Here is an 18,778-nt window from a genome sequence, read left to right on the forward strand (position 1 = left end):
TATAGAAATGGTCAAAAAAAAAATATAAACAAAAAAATTGTTGTTGTCTACAATTTAGCAGGTAGTGATTGAAGAAATGATTAATATTTTATTATTTTGAAGAAGAAAAAAAAAGCAAACAATAACAACAACGCAAATAAATAGTAAAACAACAAAAAATACATTTTGTTTAAAAAAAAAATTAATATTTGGGAGCAACATAAGAGATGAATTTAAAATCTAGAATCTAGACTGTTATTTAAAAGAACTGAATCTAATAAACAAGAGAATAGATTATTTTTTTGTAATTAGTTTAAAGCTTCTCTCAATATTATTGAACAAAGATAACCTCATTAATTATTAGTTGAAAAAAAACATTTCTAGGTATTTAGATGAAAAAAACATTATTTAAATAATTTCATACACCAAACAACAGCTTATCAGTAGCGGCTGTTTAAAACTGATTTTCTTTATTAATAATCTTTATTAATAAATATAATTTCTAATTTTGTATAGAAATAATTTGTGGATGAACAAAATGTATTTAGTTTGTAAACATCTTTAGAGGAAGTAACATCATTTTTTTAACCACAAAATAAAATATAAAGAAATTTGAATAATAGAAAGAAAGATTAATAAAAATGGGAACTATAAAAGATATTTTTAAAATAATTTTAGTGATACAGGTAAAAAAAAAATCTAAAAGTGAATAATTTTAATATAGAATTAAGAGACACATAAAGAGGAATTGAACAAAAGTGTTTGAATTAATCTGATCTATTCGGGAAAATTAACTAAAATTTGTGCCAATGATAAGTGTTATTCCAAAACATTAATTAAAAATAAATAAAGTCTATTCAAGTCTGTTTTTTTAAATATAGAAACAAATTGATTAAATTTTTTATAAATTCCGAAACAGTGAAATTGTGATGACGAAATATGGAAACGAAAATTAAAACTAACTGCGCAAAATATATAAAATTCCATTAATTAAAACTGATATAATTAATTGAAAAATCCCAATCATAATTCCCCTTAAATTTTAAATTAAACCACAAATTAATATTTTAAAAATTTAAAAAATTCGCCGGAAATATTTAAAATTTTCTATTAAAATAAAATTCGAAAACAAATTATCTGCGTTTAAACCCCAACAAGAAAAGAGTCAAGCCGTCTATCAAAAAAATAAAATATCAACGATAAACCTTTAAGCTTTAGAGATAATGTTATGTTTTGGTTTAATCCCGGCAGTCTCGACCTTGAACTATTTAATCGGCAAATAAAATGTATTTTGAGAATTTAAAAAAAAAAAATACTAAAAACAAATAAATAATAACTAAAAACTCAGTGTAGCAAAAATATTATGAAATGAAAGTTATTTTAACAAGCTTTCAGTAAAAGCTATGGAAAGCTTAGCAGTCATTTAATATTTGAAAATAATAAACTGATTTCCTAGACAACATTTTATAAAAACTCTTCCTTTTCTTCATAAAGAAATTTCTATTTTATTTTTCAAAGTTTTATAAAACAAATTTTGTGTGAAATATTGGCTTAAATCGTGGATAAAATAATATTTTATTATAAAAAACACTCTCAATTTTCTAATATTCTGATTTTACACCGCTAGATATTTAAATTATATTGTTCAGAGGTGCATTTAGTCAAATCTTTGTTTAGAAATATATTTCTTAAGAAAGCTTTTTTAGAATCCATTTAGAAACCTTAATATTTATCAAAGCTCTCAGAAAGCTTTATATACATTTAAACCATTTTAAGTATTTTAACAAGTAAGAGAGCTATATTCGGTTGTGCCAAATGTTATATATCCTTCACCAAATTATACTTTAAATTAAAAATTTTAAATATTTTTTTTTTTTAATTTTATTCCAAAAATTATTTTTCAAATTTTTAAAAATTTTTTTTTTTATTTTTTAGTGAAACAAATTTTATGTCAAACTATTTTTTTAAAAAATTTAATTTTAAATATTTTTTTCAAAATTAATTTTTTTTAATTTTTGAAAAAAAACAATAAAATTTATTAGAGACAAAAACCTTATGGCAAAAAAAATATGAAATATACAATTCTGGTTAAAAAATATTTTGCTTAATTTTGACCCACTATAGGTTTGACTTACTATGGCTTTGTATACGTCGTTGCAAAGGTCTTTAAAGTATATATCATTAGATATCCATATTGTCTATATTAATGACTTAGTAATCCATATATAGATAAAAAATTGAGGTTGTCCTGATTTTGTCCTTATACCTCAGCCATTTGTAGGCCGATTTTCTCGATTTTAAATAGTAACGGAAACGGATATATGGCGGATATATTGACGTATGAATCTAGTATGTAAGTTATTTGGTTATGTTGATTTCGACATACAGACGGACATGGCTATATCAACTCCGCTATCTATAACGATCGAGAATATATATACTTCGTGGGGTCGCAAAAACAAAATATAGAAAGCAAACGCTTTTATTTGTATAAATATTCCAAAATTTAACATTGTTGAAAACTTTGCTTGAGTTTTTACATAAGCAAACTATTTTTCTTACAAAATATTGAAATGATAATTCCTTTTAGCTTCCCAAAGCTTTTTGAAAGTTCGGTGAGGTTTTAAAGAAGTTAAGTTTAAAAATTTAAAATAAGAAAACAATTTTTATGAAATATGGAAGCTCTAAAAAAGCTAAAGCACAGCAGCTTTTTAAAACATAGCTATTGTGTTACCAATTTGTATGAGAATAATTTTTAGAAAATATTGCAAGTTCCTTAAAAGCTTTATAAAACTTAGCGTATTTTGTTAGATAATTGGGGGATTCAAACGGTCTCCTATTAGGTCGTATTGTCATAATGTCATTATTATATTTTTTAGTTTAAATAAATTTTTGTTGGGTTTCAAACAAAAAAGTTATAAACTAATAATACTTTTCTAACTATGTTTATTGGTTTGTCATAAAATAACACTTTTTTTGTTTGCAGCACAACAAGAATTTGTTTAAACTAAAAAAATATTTTACGACATTATGACAATACGAGCTATTAGCAGACCGTTTGAATCCCCCAAATGTTTTAAAGAATTTGTATATTTTTCTATAAATGAAAATTACGTTTAGAAAACATTGAAAATTTATCAAGAAAGTTAAAGAATTTTGAAAGTTCTGTATTTTTTTTAAGCAATTACTTATGCTAAATTGATTGTGTGTCTGGTAAAAGCTTGATAAAGATTCCGAAAAGCTTTTGAGCTTTATATAATTTTAAAGCTTTTGATTATTATTTAAATGTGTATATTCTTAATTTAATTAAATTCATTGACACTAAAAGCTTTTAAAAGGTTTTTTAAATATTCCAAATAAAAAGCTTTTAAATAAAATTAAGATTTATAATTTTACTTTTAGAAACAATTCAAAGATTTTCAATAACTTTAAAGCTTTATGAAAGCTCTGCGCTTTTCAAGCAATTATGTTGAATTAAATGAGTTTCGAAATAAACAAAACAAACTCTTATTAAAATTCATAATGTCTTAAAAAGGCTTTTAAGCTTTTTAGAAATTAAAAAAACTTTATTAAATTATTTTTAATACCAAAAGCTTACACAAGGCTTTTTCTTTAATTAAAAAGTTACATAAATATTCCTTAAAGCTTTTTATACATTCTTAAAATTTAATATGAAATTTTCTGAAGCTTTTTAATATTCTATAAGTAAAAAGCTTCATAGGGCTTGAAAGCTTTAAAACTTTTTTAAACTGATTTTAATTGAATTATATTTTATGTAAAAAACTTTTGAAATCTTAAAATTTAAAATTTTTAAACATTATAAAGCTCAATAACAATTAGAATAAGTAATGTTTTTTATACCAAAAGTTTCTTAAAACGGTAAAGGGTTTTGTATACTAAAAGCTGTAAATTGTCATATTGAATGTATTTTTTAAATCTTTTTCAAATATGTATTTCATAATTCTTTAAAATTTTAAAAAAAATTATCTCACTACTACGCTTTTATTTTAATTAATTTTTAAACTTAAAGCTTTTTAAAAGCTTCAACTAATCTTAAAGCTTTCAATTTAAAACTAATTTTGAAAATTTCTAGATCAGGTTTTGAATGAGTTTCTAAATGTTCTTCATTACAAAGGCAAGCGTTTTAAACATTTAAATAATAAACTGTTAAACGTTTTATATTATTGTATAGTAAACGTTTTGTGTAGAGAAAAGTAGAGCTCTTCATATATATCAAAATATTAAAGGAAACTATTGACTTTTTAAACAAAGAAATTTATTAATTATTTAAAAAGAAAAAACGTTGGAAATATTAAAATTAAAAGTTTTTGGGTTTTTATAATAGCTTAAATATTTAAAAACCGAAAAAGCTAACAAAAAAGCTTTTAATCCTTTATTATACCCTTCACCTTCGTGAGAAGGGTATATATAAGTTTGTCATTCCGTTTGTAATTTCTACATTTTTCATTTCCGACCCTATAAAGTAAATATATTCTGGATCCTTATAGATAGCGAAGTCGATTAAGCCATGTCCGTCTGTCTGTCTGTCTGTTGAAATCAATTTTCTGAAGACCCCAGTTATCTTCGGGATCCAAATCTTCAATAATTCTGTCAGATATGCTTTCGAGAAGTTTGCTATTTAAAATCATCAAAATCGGTCCATAAATAACGGAGATATGAGCAAAAAACCGGGACAACCTCGATTTTTGACCAATTTGTTTATCTATATCTGGATTACTAAGTCATTAATATAGACAATATGGATATCTAATGATAGATATTTCAAAATCCATTGCAACGATGTAGATAAGGCTATAGTAAGTTGGACCTGCAATGGGTCAAAATCGGGAAAAAAAATTTTTAACCCGAATTTTTTTCATCAAAAAATTTATTTTAAAGTATAATTTGGTGAAGGGTATATAAGATTCGGCACAGCCGAATATAGCTTTCTTACTTGTTTTTCCTATCCTCGATATTTCCTCAAAACTACTGTTTTATTTATTAAGCTTAATGGAAAAAAAAACTTTAAAAAATGTTTCTATCTTCTCAATTTCAGCTACTAACCTGTGCCTTAGCCTTCTACGGTCATCCCGATGCTGAAACTATAGACTTTGGTTCACCCAGCCAACCCTCACGTGACCAATTGATTATAGAGGCCGCCATTAAGCGTGGCATGGATGGTGATGCTGTAGCCGAATTGTTGCGCACCAAACAACCAGTAGTCAGAACAACCACCAGTCCCGGTGGTAGGACCAAAACAACCACTTACAAACTAGAACCTGATGGCAGTATATCCAGCAAATCGCTTATATCACAAAGGCATAGTTATGTCTATAATTCCGATAACATACCCGATTCTATACCCATAGATGACCTAAGAAAATCCCCCACCGGAACCGTGACACGTACCTTTACCGACAGCGATGGCAGCAAGGTGACACAAACTATTGGTGTTAGTAAACCAAAAGCATCGACCGTCTTGGATGATGATGATTTAAGTGGAGATTGGTTTAGCAAACCATTCCCCTCATTTCCAGAGGAGAAACCATACTCAGCACCATCTAGTAGTTCGCATAGAACTATTACCCGCACATTTACGGGTCCTAATGGCGAAAGAAGAACTGTACAAACTTTTTCTTCAAATCCAGAATTTTCAGATCCGGAAACATCTTTTACTGCTGCACACCAACCATCCACAACTAACTTTAATACAAGAACAAGTACTAGAACTTATGTTAAACCGAATGGAGAAAGACATGTTATACACACCACTTCCAACAATCCAGATCCACAGGATTTTAACAATAAACCAAGATTCCCTTCAATAGGCAACTTTAATTGGCCCAATTCCTATGAACCATCCTGGGATACAGCAGATCCTGAAGATTCTGAAGATGGCTGGGAGGTAGTGGCAGATCCTGAATTTGAAACCACGACAAAGAAAGCATTTGCATGGACACCCAGAACCTGGGATTGGCCAGAATTTACAACAAAACCCACCACCACCACCTCCACTACCACAACTACAACAACTGCCAAACCCAAATTTCATGCACAGCCACGCAAGCCTTTGCCAAATTTAGATGACTTCCTAAGAAACCAATATGGAGCTGGAACCAATGCAGCACCAGCCACAACCACTGTTAAAACTGAAACCAAAACACCGCAATATTTAACAACAACCATCCCTACGCCCAGCTCTACCCAGCACAAGGTTATCAATATCGAGGATTTGCCAGTTATGGATATTTTACACAATGGCAAACCGGCCGATGAAACCATACTTAGAAATCTACCAGCCCACTTGACACCCGGCACCCAAAAAGAGCAGGTTTTGAAAATAAATAATATAAAACCCATTGAGGGTGATATTGAAATCTTTACCCCCCAAAAAAATATACGCACCTTCTCTAAGACACACATTGGACCCGAAAAGCCCGCTCTCCAGGATTTGGATCCACAAATGCAAGAAGTTTTGAGAAAGGCGGGCATTAGTCCAGACGATATAACCAACATAGATGGAGATACCATAACAAAAACACGCACCGAACCAGATGGTCGCGTTATAACCACCACCTACAAAGTGAATACGGTGCCTGCAAAACCAGCTTCAAACATAACACCCGTGCAACATCATTATGTACCACCAGCACCAGCACCTTCTGCACATACTTTTAATTCCTACCAACCTTCTTCATCACATCTGGCACCTTTGGCACCCCAGCTAAGTCCCATTTCCGAATTCTTGGCTCTTTTGGGTTTAACGAAATTCGACATTACTTCCAGGAATGGTCATTACTCGAAAACCTTTATCGATGACAATGGTGAAATTTTGACAGCTACATTTGTTTTGAGTGCTCCTAGAGGTGTGGAGAGACATGAAAAGCCCAGACCGAAACCATATAAATGAGGTTTTTGGTGGTAATAATGAATGCTTTATAAATGTATATAATTAAATCCCTTAAGTATGCTATAGAATTTAAGAAAACCTTATACATATTTGGCCATAATTTGGTACATAATTGAGAATAATTGTTTGAATTTATGCAAAATAAAACGAAATTAAATAATATATATTTTGGAATTTATTGATTTGAAAATTGTTTAATGGAGTAAAAATATTTGATAATTTTTACCCGTAGATATTGAATTGTTGAAGTCATGGGCATAAGATAGACATTTTTCTATATAAAATTTGTATACCCTTCACCTTCGTGAGAAGGGTATATATAAGTTTGTCATTCCGTTTGTAATTTCTACATTTTTCATTTCCGACCCTATAAAATATATATATATTCTGGATCCTTATAGATAGCGGAGTCGATTAAGCCATGTCCGTCTGTCTGTATATCTGTCTGTCTGTTGAAATCAATTTTCTGAAGACCCCAGGTATCTTCGGGATCCAAATATTCAATAATTCTGTCAGACATGCTTTCGAGAAGTTTGCTATTTAAAATCAGCAAAATCGGTCCATAAATAACGGAGATATGAGCAAAAAACCGGGACAACCTCGATTTTTGATTTAGTATATCTGGATTACTAAGTCATTAATATAGACAATATGGATATCTAATGATAGATATTTCAAAGTCCATTGCAACGATGTAGACCTACAATGGGTCAAAATCGGGAAAAATATTTTTTAACCCGAATTTTTTTTTCATAAAAAATTTTTTTTTGTCATACATTTTTTTCCAAAAAAAAAAAAATTAAAAAAAAATTTGGAAAAAAATTTTTTTAAAAAAAATTAAAAAACAATTTCAAAAAAAAAAAAATTTTGAAAAACAATTAAAATAAAATAAATACTTAAAAATATTTAAAAAAATGGATTTTAAAGTATAATTTGGTGAAGGGTATATAAGATTCGGCACAGCCGAATATAGCTCTCTTACTTGTTTTCACTAATATCGAAATTTTTCTACAAAAATGTTCCAATGATTGAAAGTTTTTCAATAGAAAAATTGTTTCTGCAAGAAATTTCTCTAATTAAAATATTGCAAAATTATTTCAAAGAAAAATAGATTCTTTAACAGTGAAATGTTTTCTATAGAAAAATTTTTTCTTTAAGAATGACAATTTTTCTATAAAATAATGTTTATCTAAGATCGAAATATTTTCTACAGATAAAGTGTTTCTCCACGAAATTTCTCTAATAGAAATACTGCAAAATTGTTTCCACAGAAAAATAGATTCATTAATAGTGAAATATTTTCTACAGAAAAATTGTTTCTCTAAGAAAATGTCCCTAATAGAAAAATTCCTACTTTACGAACGAAATTGTTTCTATTAAAAAATAGATTCTTTAAGAGCGATATTTTTTCTATAGAGCGAAATTATTTCTATCGAAAAATTGCTTGTATAAGATCACATTATTTCTAAAGAAAAATTTCGATATTTTTTCTATAGAAAATTTTTTTGTGAAAGTGAGAAATGTTTTCTATAGCTAAGTTTTTTTCTTTATGAGGCAAATTTTTTCTATAGAGAAATTGTTCATCTAATTTTTTCTCTAGAGCGAAATTGTTTCTATAGAAAAAAATGTTATCTAAAACCGAAATATTTTCTACAAAAAAATTGTCTCTATAATAAATTTTTCTAACTAATAGAAAAATTCCCTCTTTACGACTGAAATTGTCTCCGATCGAATTTTTCTACAGAAAATATATATCTATAGAAAAATTTTTTCTCTACGAACGACATTATTTCTAAAGAAAAATTTAGTATCTAAGAGCGAAATTTTGTCTATAGCTAAATTTTTGCTTTCGAGAAATTGATTTTCTGAGAGCGAAATTTTTACAGAATATAAATTTTCTAAATATAAATGTTCTCCTAGAACGAGATTTTTTCTATAGAAAAATTTTTTCTCTAGAGCTAAGTTATTTCTATAGAAAAAATGTTCATCTAAGAAAAATTTTTTCTCTAAGAAATTTTCTAATAGAAAAATTCCTTCAATACGACCGACATAGTTTCTGTAGAAAAATAGATTCCCTAAGAGCGAAATAATTTCTGTGGAAAAATTGTTTCTCTAAGAACTATAGAAACATTTTTTGCTTAAGATCGAAATTTACTTTTATAGCTAAATTTTTTCTTTAAGAGCCAATATTTTTCTTTAGAGAAATTGTTTCTCTAAGAGCGAAATTTTTACTAAATAGAAATTTTTCTCTAAGAACGTGATTTTTTCTATAGAAATATTGTTTCTCTAAGAACAAAATTTTGACTATAGAAAAATTCTTTATCTACTAGAGAAATTTTTTTATTTAATAATTTTTCTTTAAGAGCAATTTTTTTTTGTAATGAAATTTTTTCTCTAACAATGAGATTTTTTTTATCGCAAAATTTAAAATAAAAAATTTTGGTCCGCAGAAAATTTGTTCCTTTCCCACTTTTTTTTTAAAAAATTTCTTTCTCAGTCCCTTGAGAGTAATTTTATCTAAAATTTTTATTCTCAAAACAAATTATAGAGAAAAAATATATATATTTTAAGAGAAATCTTTTTCACTATCACAGAAAACTATTTTCTATAGAAAATTTTTCTGTCTCTCTTTTTGTCTCTTGGAGAAAAACATATTCTCTTTTTATACCCTTCGCCATGCGTGGCAAGGGTATATAAATTTGTCATTCCGATTCTACATATTTCATTTGCCCAACAAAGTATATATATTCTGGATCGTTATAGATAGCGAAGCCATGTCCGTATGTCCATCTGTATGTTGAAATCAACTTTCCGATGCCCCCAAATAACTTAAATACAGGATTCATACATCAATATGTTGGGAATTCTTCCGGCTCGGTTGCTATTTAATATCTACAAAATCGGCCCATAAAATACCGGGACAACGTCGATTTTTGATCTATATCTGGATTACTAAGTCATTACTATAGACAATATGGATATCTCATTATAGATATTTCAAAGTCCATTGCAACGATGTATATAAGGCTATAGTAAGTTGGACCTACAATGGGTAAAAATCGGGAAAAATATTTTTCAACCCGAATTTTTTTTTTATAAAAAAATTTTTTTTGTCATAAATTATTTTTTCAAAAAATTTTTTTTTTAAAAATTAAAAAAAAAAATTGGGAAAAATTTTTTTTTTTTAAATAAATTAAAAAAAAATTTTAAAACAATTTGAAAAAAAAAATTTAATTTTGTTTAATAAAAATATTTTTATGTACAATTTGGTGAAGGGTATATAAGATTGGGCACAGCCGAAAAAACAGTAGTTTGGTGAAAAAACTTCCAAATTTTACTAAAATATACCTTTGAGCTATTTTTTGAAAGACGATATTGGTAAAATTGAAGTAATATATTTAGTAAATAACAATCTGCAGTGGAACACCCTCTAAAGACCAAATTATACTAAAAATGTTCATTCCTTAATGTTCGCTAAAATCAAATTGTAGTAACAGTGATATTGATATAATTTGCAGTGATTATTTTCTAGCATATTCTTCCATAAATCTCATAGAGTAAACATTATATTTTAAGAATTTGTTTAACACACTTTAAAACAATTTCAAATTATTGTTTTGAAAATGCTTTGAAACAAACCTAAATTAAACAAAGATGTCAAATAGTTTTCATTTTCAAAATAAAACATTGTTTAAAGGAATCTAAAATATTGATTATCAGTCACTCCATTTTGTCAAATATTTCAACAACTTATTCAAATGAATTGAAAATGTTTAAAGAAACTTTATATAATGGTAATAAGATAAATTTTATTATGTAAATAAAGTTATTGTTGAATACCCCTTAAATTAATAAATTATATCAAATTTAAAATACTTATTTTAAAACTTACCTTTTTTTGTCAACAAATCTGTAAAATTCTTTACTAAAATCAACAAATTTTGATACCAAAGGTTTTCCAAAAATAAATAAACAAATTTACGTTTTCTTTTTTTTTTAAATACTAAAACAATTCAGTTTTATTTAAAAAATTTCAATAATTTAATTTCAATTTTAAAATTTAATAATCATTAATTAGTCATTAAGAAAAAAACTTAAATTTAAAACAAATTAATAAAAGCCACTACAAAGCCAGCATTTAAGCCAGCCGCATTTAATAAAAAGCCAAAACAAATAGATAATTTTAAATAAATTTTTTTTTATTAAAAACTCAGCTGTTCAAAAAATATAAAAAAAGTAAAAAAAAAGAAACAAAAATGCATAAAAAAACAAATAAATTAAAATAAAGCAAATAAAAATTAAATAAAAAAGCGAGATCTAAGAAAACTAAATAAATTAACAAAAAAAATAGGCTTAAAAATTATATTTTTTGAAGCAAAATATATAGGAACTGGGCTATTGCAAGAAATATGTAAATAAAAAATTCAAAAGAAATTAAATTAATTTCACATTATTTAAACAAATGTTTAAAATAAGTTATAATTAATTTAAAAGGTTGTTGTCTGTACTATTGCTTAAATGTTTCATTTCCAAAACTGTATTTATAGCGGTATTGCAGTTATCTTTTATAACAACTTTTGCAGCATATTTTCTAGCTGCTACTTTTATCCACAACTTGTAGCATAATTTTGGTAAGTATTTTCTAGTTTGCTCATTTTTGTTTAGCATTTTGATGGCATTTGCGGTAGGTTGGTATATAGTTTTTTATGTTTACAAAGCCAGGCATGTCATAGAAGAGATAAACTAGATTAGTAAAAATATATTTTTGTTTTTTTCATAATGTTTTTAAACAAATAAATATTATAAATAAAGCAATTGCAAGCATTTTTTTAATTTAAAATTATGAATAAAATAATAGTATAATAAAACTAATTAAAATATAAGTGCAATAACACATTATAAAAACAAAGCTTTTAAAAACTATATATAAATCTGCCTAATTATTACGCGTTTAAAAAAGCCATTTAATATAAATTTAAATCAATAAAAAAACTGCGGCAAACAAAAACAAAGATTTAATAAAAAAAACAATGTCATTAAAAGTTAACAAAGGAATTAAAAAGAAATAACAATAAATGAAATCCTTTTTGAATAAAAAAAATGTATATTTCTATAAAATTTAAAAAAAATTAAAATTTTTTCCAAAAAAAAAGAAATTTTTCTATAGGAAACATTTCTCTAAAAAAACTGAAAATTTTCTATAAAGAAAAAATATATAGAAATACAATTCTCTATTAGAGAAAGCATTTGCTACAGAGAAATTATATTCATAGAGAAAAATGTCTTTCCTAGAGAATAAATTTTCTATAAAGAAAAATTCCTCTTCTAGACAAAAAAATTTCCAAAGAGAAAATTGTCTTTCTATAGAGAAACATTTCTCTTTAGGAGACAAAATTTTCTATAGAGAAAAATTTCTCTTTGGGAGACAAAATTTTCTATAGAGAAAAATTTCTCTTTGGGAGACAAAATTTTCTATAGAGAAAAATTTCTCTTTGGGAGACAAAATTTTCTATAGAGAAAAATTTCTCTCCGGGAGACAAAATTTTCTATAGAGAAAAATTTCTCTCCGGGAGACAAAATTTTCTATAGAGAAAAATTTCTCTCCGGGAGACAAAATTTTCTATAGAGAAAAATTTCTCTCCGGGAGACAAAATTTTCTATAGAGAAAAATTTCTCTCCGGGAGACAAAATTTTCTATAGAGAAAAATTTCTCTCCGGGAGACAAAATTTTCTATAGAGAAAAATTTCTCTCCGGGAGACAAAATTTTCTATAGAGAAAAATTTCTCTCCGGGAGACAAAATTTTCTATAGAGAAAAATTTCTCTCCGGGAGACAAAATTTTCTATAGAGAAAAATTTCTCTCCGGGAGACAAAATTTTCTATAGAGAAAAATTTCTCTCCGGGAGACAAAATTTTCTATAGAGAAAAATTTCTCTCCGGGAGACAAAATTTTCTATAGAGAAAAATTTCTCTCCGGGAGACAAAATTTTCTATAGAGAAAAATTTCTCTCCGGGAGACAAAATTTTCTATAGAGAAAAATTTCTCTTTAGGAGACAAAATTTTCTGTAGAGAAAAATTTCTCTTTAGGAGACAAAATTTTCTATAGAGAAAAATTTCTCTTTAGGAGACAAAATTTTCTTCAGAGAAAAATTTCTCTTTAGGAGACAAAATTTTCTATAGAGAAAAATTTCTCTTTAGGACACAAAATTTTCTTAGAGAAAAATTTCTCTTTAGGAGACAAAATTTTCTATAGAGAAAAATTTCTCTTTGGGAGACAAAATTTTCTATAGAGAAAAATTTCTCTTTGGGAGACAAAATTTTCTATAGAGAAAAATTTCTCTTTAGGAGATAAAATTTTCTATAGAGAAAAATTTCTCTTTAGGAGATAAAATTTTCTATAGAGAAATATTTCTCTTCAGGGTAAAAAATTTTCTAAAGAGAATAATTTCTCTTCAGGGTAAAAAATTATCTATAGAGAAAAATTTCTCTTCTGGAGACAAAATTTTTTCTCCTGGAGACACAATTTTCTACAGAGAAAAATTTCTCTCCTGGAGACTAAATTTTCTACAGAGAAAAATTTTTCTCCTGGAGACAAAATTTTCTACAGAGAAAAATTTCTCTCCAGGAGACAAAATTTTCTATACAGAAAAATTTCTCTCCAGGAGACAAAATTTGTTAATATAGAAAAATGTCTCTTTTGGAAACAAAATTTTCTATAGAAAAACAGTTCTCTCTTAGAGAAATAGCTATTTTCTCTCTTAAAGAGAAGCAGATATAGCTCTGTAATGTTTTATAGAAAAATATTCAGCGAAATATAAGTGAATTCCCTCATCGAAATAACTCTTAAAAAATTATAATATTTCAGAATTTTAACCAAATATTGAATAGAAAATAACTTAAACCTTAATTCCTGAGCAAAAAAATATTCATATTCTATTTGAATTCTCTTAAACTCTACAAAGAATATTTAAAATCTTTACTTACCACATTGTCAAAACGCAAAGCCTCTTCATCGCTTAAGCCCATGCTGCGTGTTAACTGCAGATATGTGGAGGTGATAGGCTTCAAACGTTCAAAATCCAAGGGAGCCAATGTTGAAACCGAACGCATTTGAGGTACACGCAGACTTGTGTGTGAGAAAGCTCTTGGTGGAGTTACTGCTTCCTTTTTAACTGAAGTGGGTGTTGAAGTGGCTGAAATGTTTGCAGGCGTTGGTATGTTAATGATGGGTTGGGGAGTCTTGGGTTCGAAACCTAATTTCTCATTGTCACTGAAAGTAGAAGGAGAAGAATTTTTGGACAGATTAATTGCACGGATTTGTGTGGGTTGTATAAAGTCTGTAGCAATTGCTGGTATTTGAAAGTGACCGGAGGATGTTAAAGCTTTTGTTGTTTGCGAGCTTTCGGCAGAGCTTTTAAATCTTTTGGCTGATAGCACAGTGATATTGTCAGCATCATCTTCCGAGGAAGAAGTGGAGTGCAAAGGCTCTAAAGGTTTAGAGTAGGACTTTTGTAATGAGGGTAACATTTCTTTATTTATAACAGTTGCCAAAGGAGGCGGGGGTGGTAAGTGAGCGGTACTAACAGCTGGAGGCATTAAAAGATTTCCTGAATATATTCTTCGCATAAAATCATAATAACGCATTAAATTATCGCGAGATTTAAGAAAATGAAAATCATAACCAAAACCATAATGAGCAGGGGCAAAAGCCGAACCTTCCATTAAGGGTGGGGTAAAGGGTCTTTGCAAATGAGGATTAACTCTTATTTTGGGTAAATTAGAGGAAGCATGAGTTGGTGGCGGTATATTACTAGATCCCGAACTGATAATAGGACTTGAATTACGTCTGGGTAAAGATTGAGTTAAATCTACCAGCTCAGCAGGGGCAACAAAAGCTTTAGAATTATTATCTGGATTAGAATATCTGCGTTTTTTAGCCAAACTTATAGGCTGGCCTAAAGAGGCGGCTAAAGGTGCTGGTAATTTTGTTAAAGTTTTTGTAGTGGATCCCCCTTCCAAAGAACTTTCAGTGTGTGAGGAATAATTTAAGACCTCCAATTCAGAGGAGCTTTCATTTGGTGCCACTGCCACCACCTCATCTCTAACTTGAGCTGAGGTGGAGGGAGAAGAAGGTCTTAGGTTCTTCTTGCACTCAGGGCAAATGGAAAGAAATCTGGTGACGGCTTCTCGAGGCAAAAAAGCATAGGTTTCGGAGATCTAGAAATAAATTAAAAGAATATGTTAATAAAATTACGATTAATGGCAGAGTATAAAAACAAATTTCTTTTGTCTCTCGACTCACTATGCGATATGTACGCTTTTGTCCCGCATGCATGCCACTTCTACCGCCCAATTCCATGTGTATGTTGTAGATGATATCAAAGAATTCTTCCACAACAGCCACTTTGCGATAATGACGCAAGGGACTTTGGAAATCCTAAAAGAAAAAAACAATATTTATAGCTTTTTTATGGGAAGCTTTTCAAAAGCTTTGTTATTTACCTTATTGGTAGAAGCCACATAAAGATCCACATCAGCCGGATTGTCGGAAAGTATGGCATTGGGTGCTAAAGGTTTCATAGGGCGTGGTGTACAGGGTGCATCCTCAAAGCTTTCAGGGCGTTTAGTGGTGAAACCTAAATGTTATTTAAGATTAAAACAAAAATAAAACAAACTTTTAATAAAAGCTTTAAAAAGCTAATTATTGTTTTTTGAAAGCTTTTGCTTCAAAGCTTTAAAAATATAAAACCTTATCCGGAAAATATGCTTTGGTTTTGCCTAAAAAGCTTTAAAAGCTTTTTATAAATAAGTATTTTAAGCTTTTAGCAGCTATTTAAAATCTTGTGCGAAACTTACCTTTACTTTTAACCCAAAATCTAAACTTGGAACTATCCGGCCGACTATGCTCTTTGCCTTCCAAAGCCTTCAAGATTCTAACCTTTTTGCGCATGGTAATGGTTTTAGTTTTGGCCTGGTCGCCATAGGTTTTCAAAGCCCAGGGTTGGAAAAGCTGTATTAAATAAATAAAAATTCCAATTATACTTTTCACTTCATAAAAATACTTTCTTCTTAACTCACCTCATAGATATGCTGCCTTTCCTCCTCCACCCTTAAGGCTTTTTCCGCAGCACCATTGCCAACACCACTACCATTATCACAACTCTCTGTGGTTGTCATAACAACTGTCACACCACTACACATTGGTATATCATCATCAACATCTGCATCGTATGCAACATCCAATGCTTCACTAGCTTGACGTTTATTTTCTTCACCCAACTCTTCATCCTCGTCTTCGATTTGCTCTTTAATGGCATAAAGATTACGTTTTTGTGCCAAACAGCTATCAGAGTCAAATGTAGGTTTCGTTTGTATGTCTTGATGCTGTTGCAACTGCTGTTGTTGTTTTTGATAGTTTTGCATTTGTTGCATTTGCTGCATATGAAACAAATGTTGTTGGTGTTGTTGTTGTTGCTGTTGTTGATGATGATGTATCAACAGTTGGGGTGAGAGTGTATGACAGCCCTCAGAGCTTTTGTGATCATTATTATTTTGAGGTGACGACATAGTTTTATAGATTTATTGGCAATTGTATGATGGTTTATAAAACAATAAGCATTTGTTGAATAATATTATTTGAAATGTTGAATAATTTAAGCTTTTTAGTGGCAAACAAAAAGGCTTGTATATCAATTAAATAGTTAAACTTGAACAGGAACCACACAAAACTAAAGGAAAGAAAGATAAATAATAAAATTATGTTATTATAAATAGATTATTTAGATTAATTCAAAAGCTTTCTTGAGAAAACTTTCAAAGCTTCATAAGAAGACCTATTCCAGTGTAAAGAGTATAAAAATAACAATTGTTAAAGCTTTTTCTAGTTCACCTCAACTTTAGCAATGATTTGTGAAGCTTTATAAAAGCTTTTATATACTAAAAAGCTTTACGCATGAATGTACATTAAACAAATCTAATTTTTTGACAAAGCTTTAAGTTTGTTTTCATATTATATAATGATTTTCTTTACGTTTTAATAAATTTGGTTACAAAAAGTGTATTTAAAGCAGAGTTGACCATATTGAGCTAGTTTTCAAAAAATTTAAATATTTGTTTCAAATTTAAAATAGTGTTTATCAAACAGCTTCAAGCTTTTATCATAAAGTTTGAATTTTAAACGATTTAGAGCCAACTGATTTGAATGACTTCATTGGTAAACCTTTTTTACATTTAAAATGCCACAGAGCTTTAAGCTATAATAATAATAAATACAAAAATTAAAAAGTTCTTCACAAACAAAATAATATTTGAATTATTTTATTGATGTTTTCAAGGCTTTTGTGCTATTTGAAGTATTTTATTCTAAAAAGCTTAAAGTTTTTATCAGAAAGCTTTTAACTAAAACTTGTTTGCTTATAAAAAAATTTTAATGTTTTTAAGCTTTAAAGCGTCTTTCCTAAAACTTGCGTTTCAATTGCCTCTAAGTTCTTGGATATTTATAGTAACTAATATTTTATTTTAAAGCTTTTAATAAAAACTTAAAATTTATTATGTTGCCAATACTGTTATGCTATTTAGAGTGTCTTATTCATTGATGCTTTTAATGTACAAAGATTTTGCCATATATTAATTACATATGATTTTAGTTTAAATAGTTTTATATACAAAAAAAAATAACTTTTCTTTTAGTTTTTTTATTAAGCTTTAAGCTTTCAGACTGATATTGTCTATTTACACTTAAAATTATTTTATTTCTTATATCCATCTGTTTATTTTAAATTTTTTTTGAAAGTTTTCAAAATTTTTAATCCAATTTTTTCTAAAGAGCTTAAAGCTTTTTTATTAAATGATTTTTTCAAAGATTTTTTAATTTCACTTAAAATAATTTAATTTCTTCATTCATTCGTTTATTTTAAAGTTTTTTTTTTTTAAAAAATTTTCAAAATTTTGAGCTAATTTTTTCAAAACAGCTTAAAGCTTTTTTATTAAATTCATTGATTTTTGATACGATTTAGTAATTTTTAATCACATTATTTTATTTTATCACTGATTTATAAACTTTTTAAGTATTTAAGGCAATATTGTGTGAAGAGCTTTAATTAAGCTTTAAGCTTTATAAGTTATAGTGTCTATTTGCGCTTAAAAAATTAAGTTTATCCTGGCATTTCATTATTTAACAGTTTTTCTGATACTTTCTAACACTTTTTGAGGTAGTTTTTTAAAAAGAGCTTTAAGCTTTTTTTTAAATTTAATAGTTTTCAAATATTTTTCATAAATTTTAGTAACTTTTAATTATTTTCTTTTATTTGAGCCATCACTTATAATGTTTTAATTACTTTAAGGCATTTGTTTCTTAAGAGCTTTAAGCTTTTTTAAATTTTATTGAAAAAAAATATGTTTTTATAGATTTCTTTCATATTTAATCAAATTTTAAGCATTTTTTACATTTTTAAGTTCAATACAATTTTTATTTTTAGATTTATGTACATTTTTAGCTGAAAGTTTTTTATTTTGCAAAAAGCTTTAAGCTATTTAATTGATTTTTTTTTTTATTAAAACTTTTGTATTACAAATATATAATTTTAATGTTTATTTTGAGAAAAGCTTTAAGCTCCAATATTTTTCTTTCTAAATTAATCCAAAACAGAATGTTTTTAATAAATGTTCATGTTTTTAATAGAAAGCTTTTAGTTATTATTAGTTTTAACTCTTTTTCAGGTTTTTATTTTTTAAATAATATTTTTAATTAAATAAATTTGTATTCATACTAACACTTAACAAAATTTCTTTATCCACACCAACAACAATTAACACAAATATATTATATTTTTTTTATTTAAAAAAAATATATTTCCAAAAAAGTCGTTTAATTAACAAAAAAACACAAC

The 18,778-nt window shown here is 27.4% G+C and overlaps 2 protein-coding genes across 2 annotated transcripts; one reads left to right on the forward strand and one right to left on the reverse strand.

The window, feature by feature from the left end:
* Nucleotides 1-508: 508 nt before the first annotated feature.
* On the forward strand, nucleotides 509-7,047 carry LOC135952146 (mucin-2-like). Its single transcript, XM_065501948.1, has 2 exons — nucleotides 509-665; nucleotides 5,036-7,047. Exons 1-2 carry the CDS (start codon nucleotides 621-623, stop codon nucleotides 6,887-6,889), a joined length of 1,899 nt encoding a protein of 632 aa, XP_065358020.1. The 5' UTR covers nucleotides 509-620; the 3' UTR covers nucleotides 6,890-7,047.
* A 4,552-nt stretch (nucleotides 7,048-11,599) lies between these two features.
* Nucleotides 11,600-16,457, reverse strand: LOC135950894 (uncharacterized). The gene is made up of 6 exons (XM_065500418.1): nucleotides 15,969-16,457; nucleotides 15,747-15,900; nucleotides 15,393-15,526; nucleotides 15,193-15,327; nucleotides 13,875-15,107; nucleotides 11,600-11,632 (listed from the first exon to the last, which is right to left on the reverse strand). Exons 1-6 carry the CDS (start codon nucleotides 16,455-16,457, stop codon nucleotides 11,600-11,602), a joined length of 2,178 nt encoding a protein of 725 aa, XP_065356490.1.
* Between the last annotated feature and the right edge of the window lie 2,321 nt (nucleotides 16,458-18,778).

This window comes from Calliphora vicina, chromosome 2 (assembly GCF_958450345.1).
Source record: "Calliphora vicina chromosome 2, idCalVici1.1, whole genome shotgun sequence".
NCBI classification, from domain to species: Eukaryota; Metazoa; Arthropoda; class Insecta; order Diptera; family Calliphoridae; genus Calliphora; species Calliphora vicina.

Bases quoted from the DNA above. Each gene is read 5' to 3' on its own strand.
- LOC135952146 (XM_065501948.1), top strand. From the start codon at position 621: ATGGGAACTATAAAAGATATTTTTAAAATAATTTTAGTGATACAG. The intron at 666-5,035 runs GTAAAAAAAAAA...TCTCAATTTCAG, and splicing joins AAATAATTTTAGTGATACAG to CTACTAACCTGTGCCTTAGC.
- LOC135950894 (XM_065500418.1), bottom strand. From the start codon at position 16,457: ATGTCGTCACCTCAAAATAATAATGATCACAAAAGCTCTGAGGGCTGT. The intron at 15,328-15,392 runs GTAAATAACAAA...TTTTTCTTTTAG, and splicing joins ATGTGGCTTCTACCAATAAG to GATTTCCAAAGTCCCTTGCG. The intron at 11,633-13,874 runs GTAAGTAAAGAT...TTACTAATCTAG, and splicing joins CTTTGCGTTTTGACAATGTG to TTTATCTCTTCTATGACATG.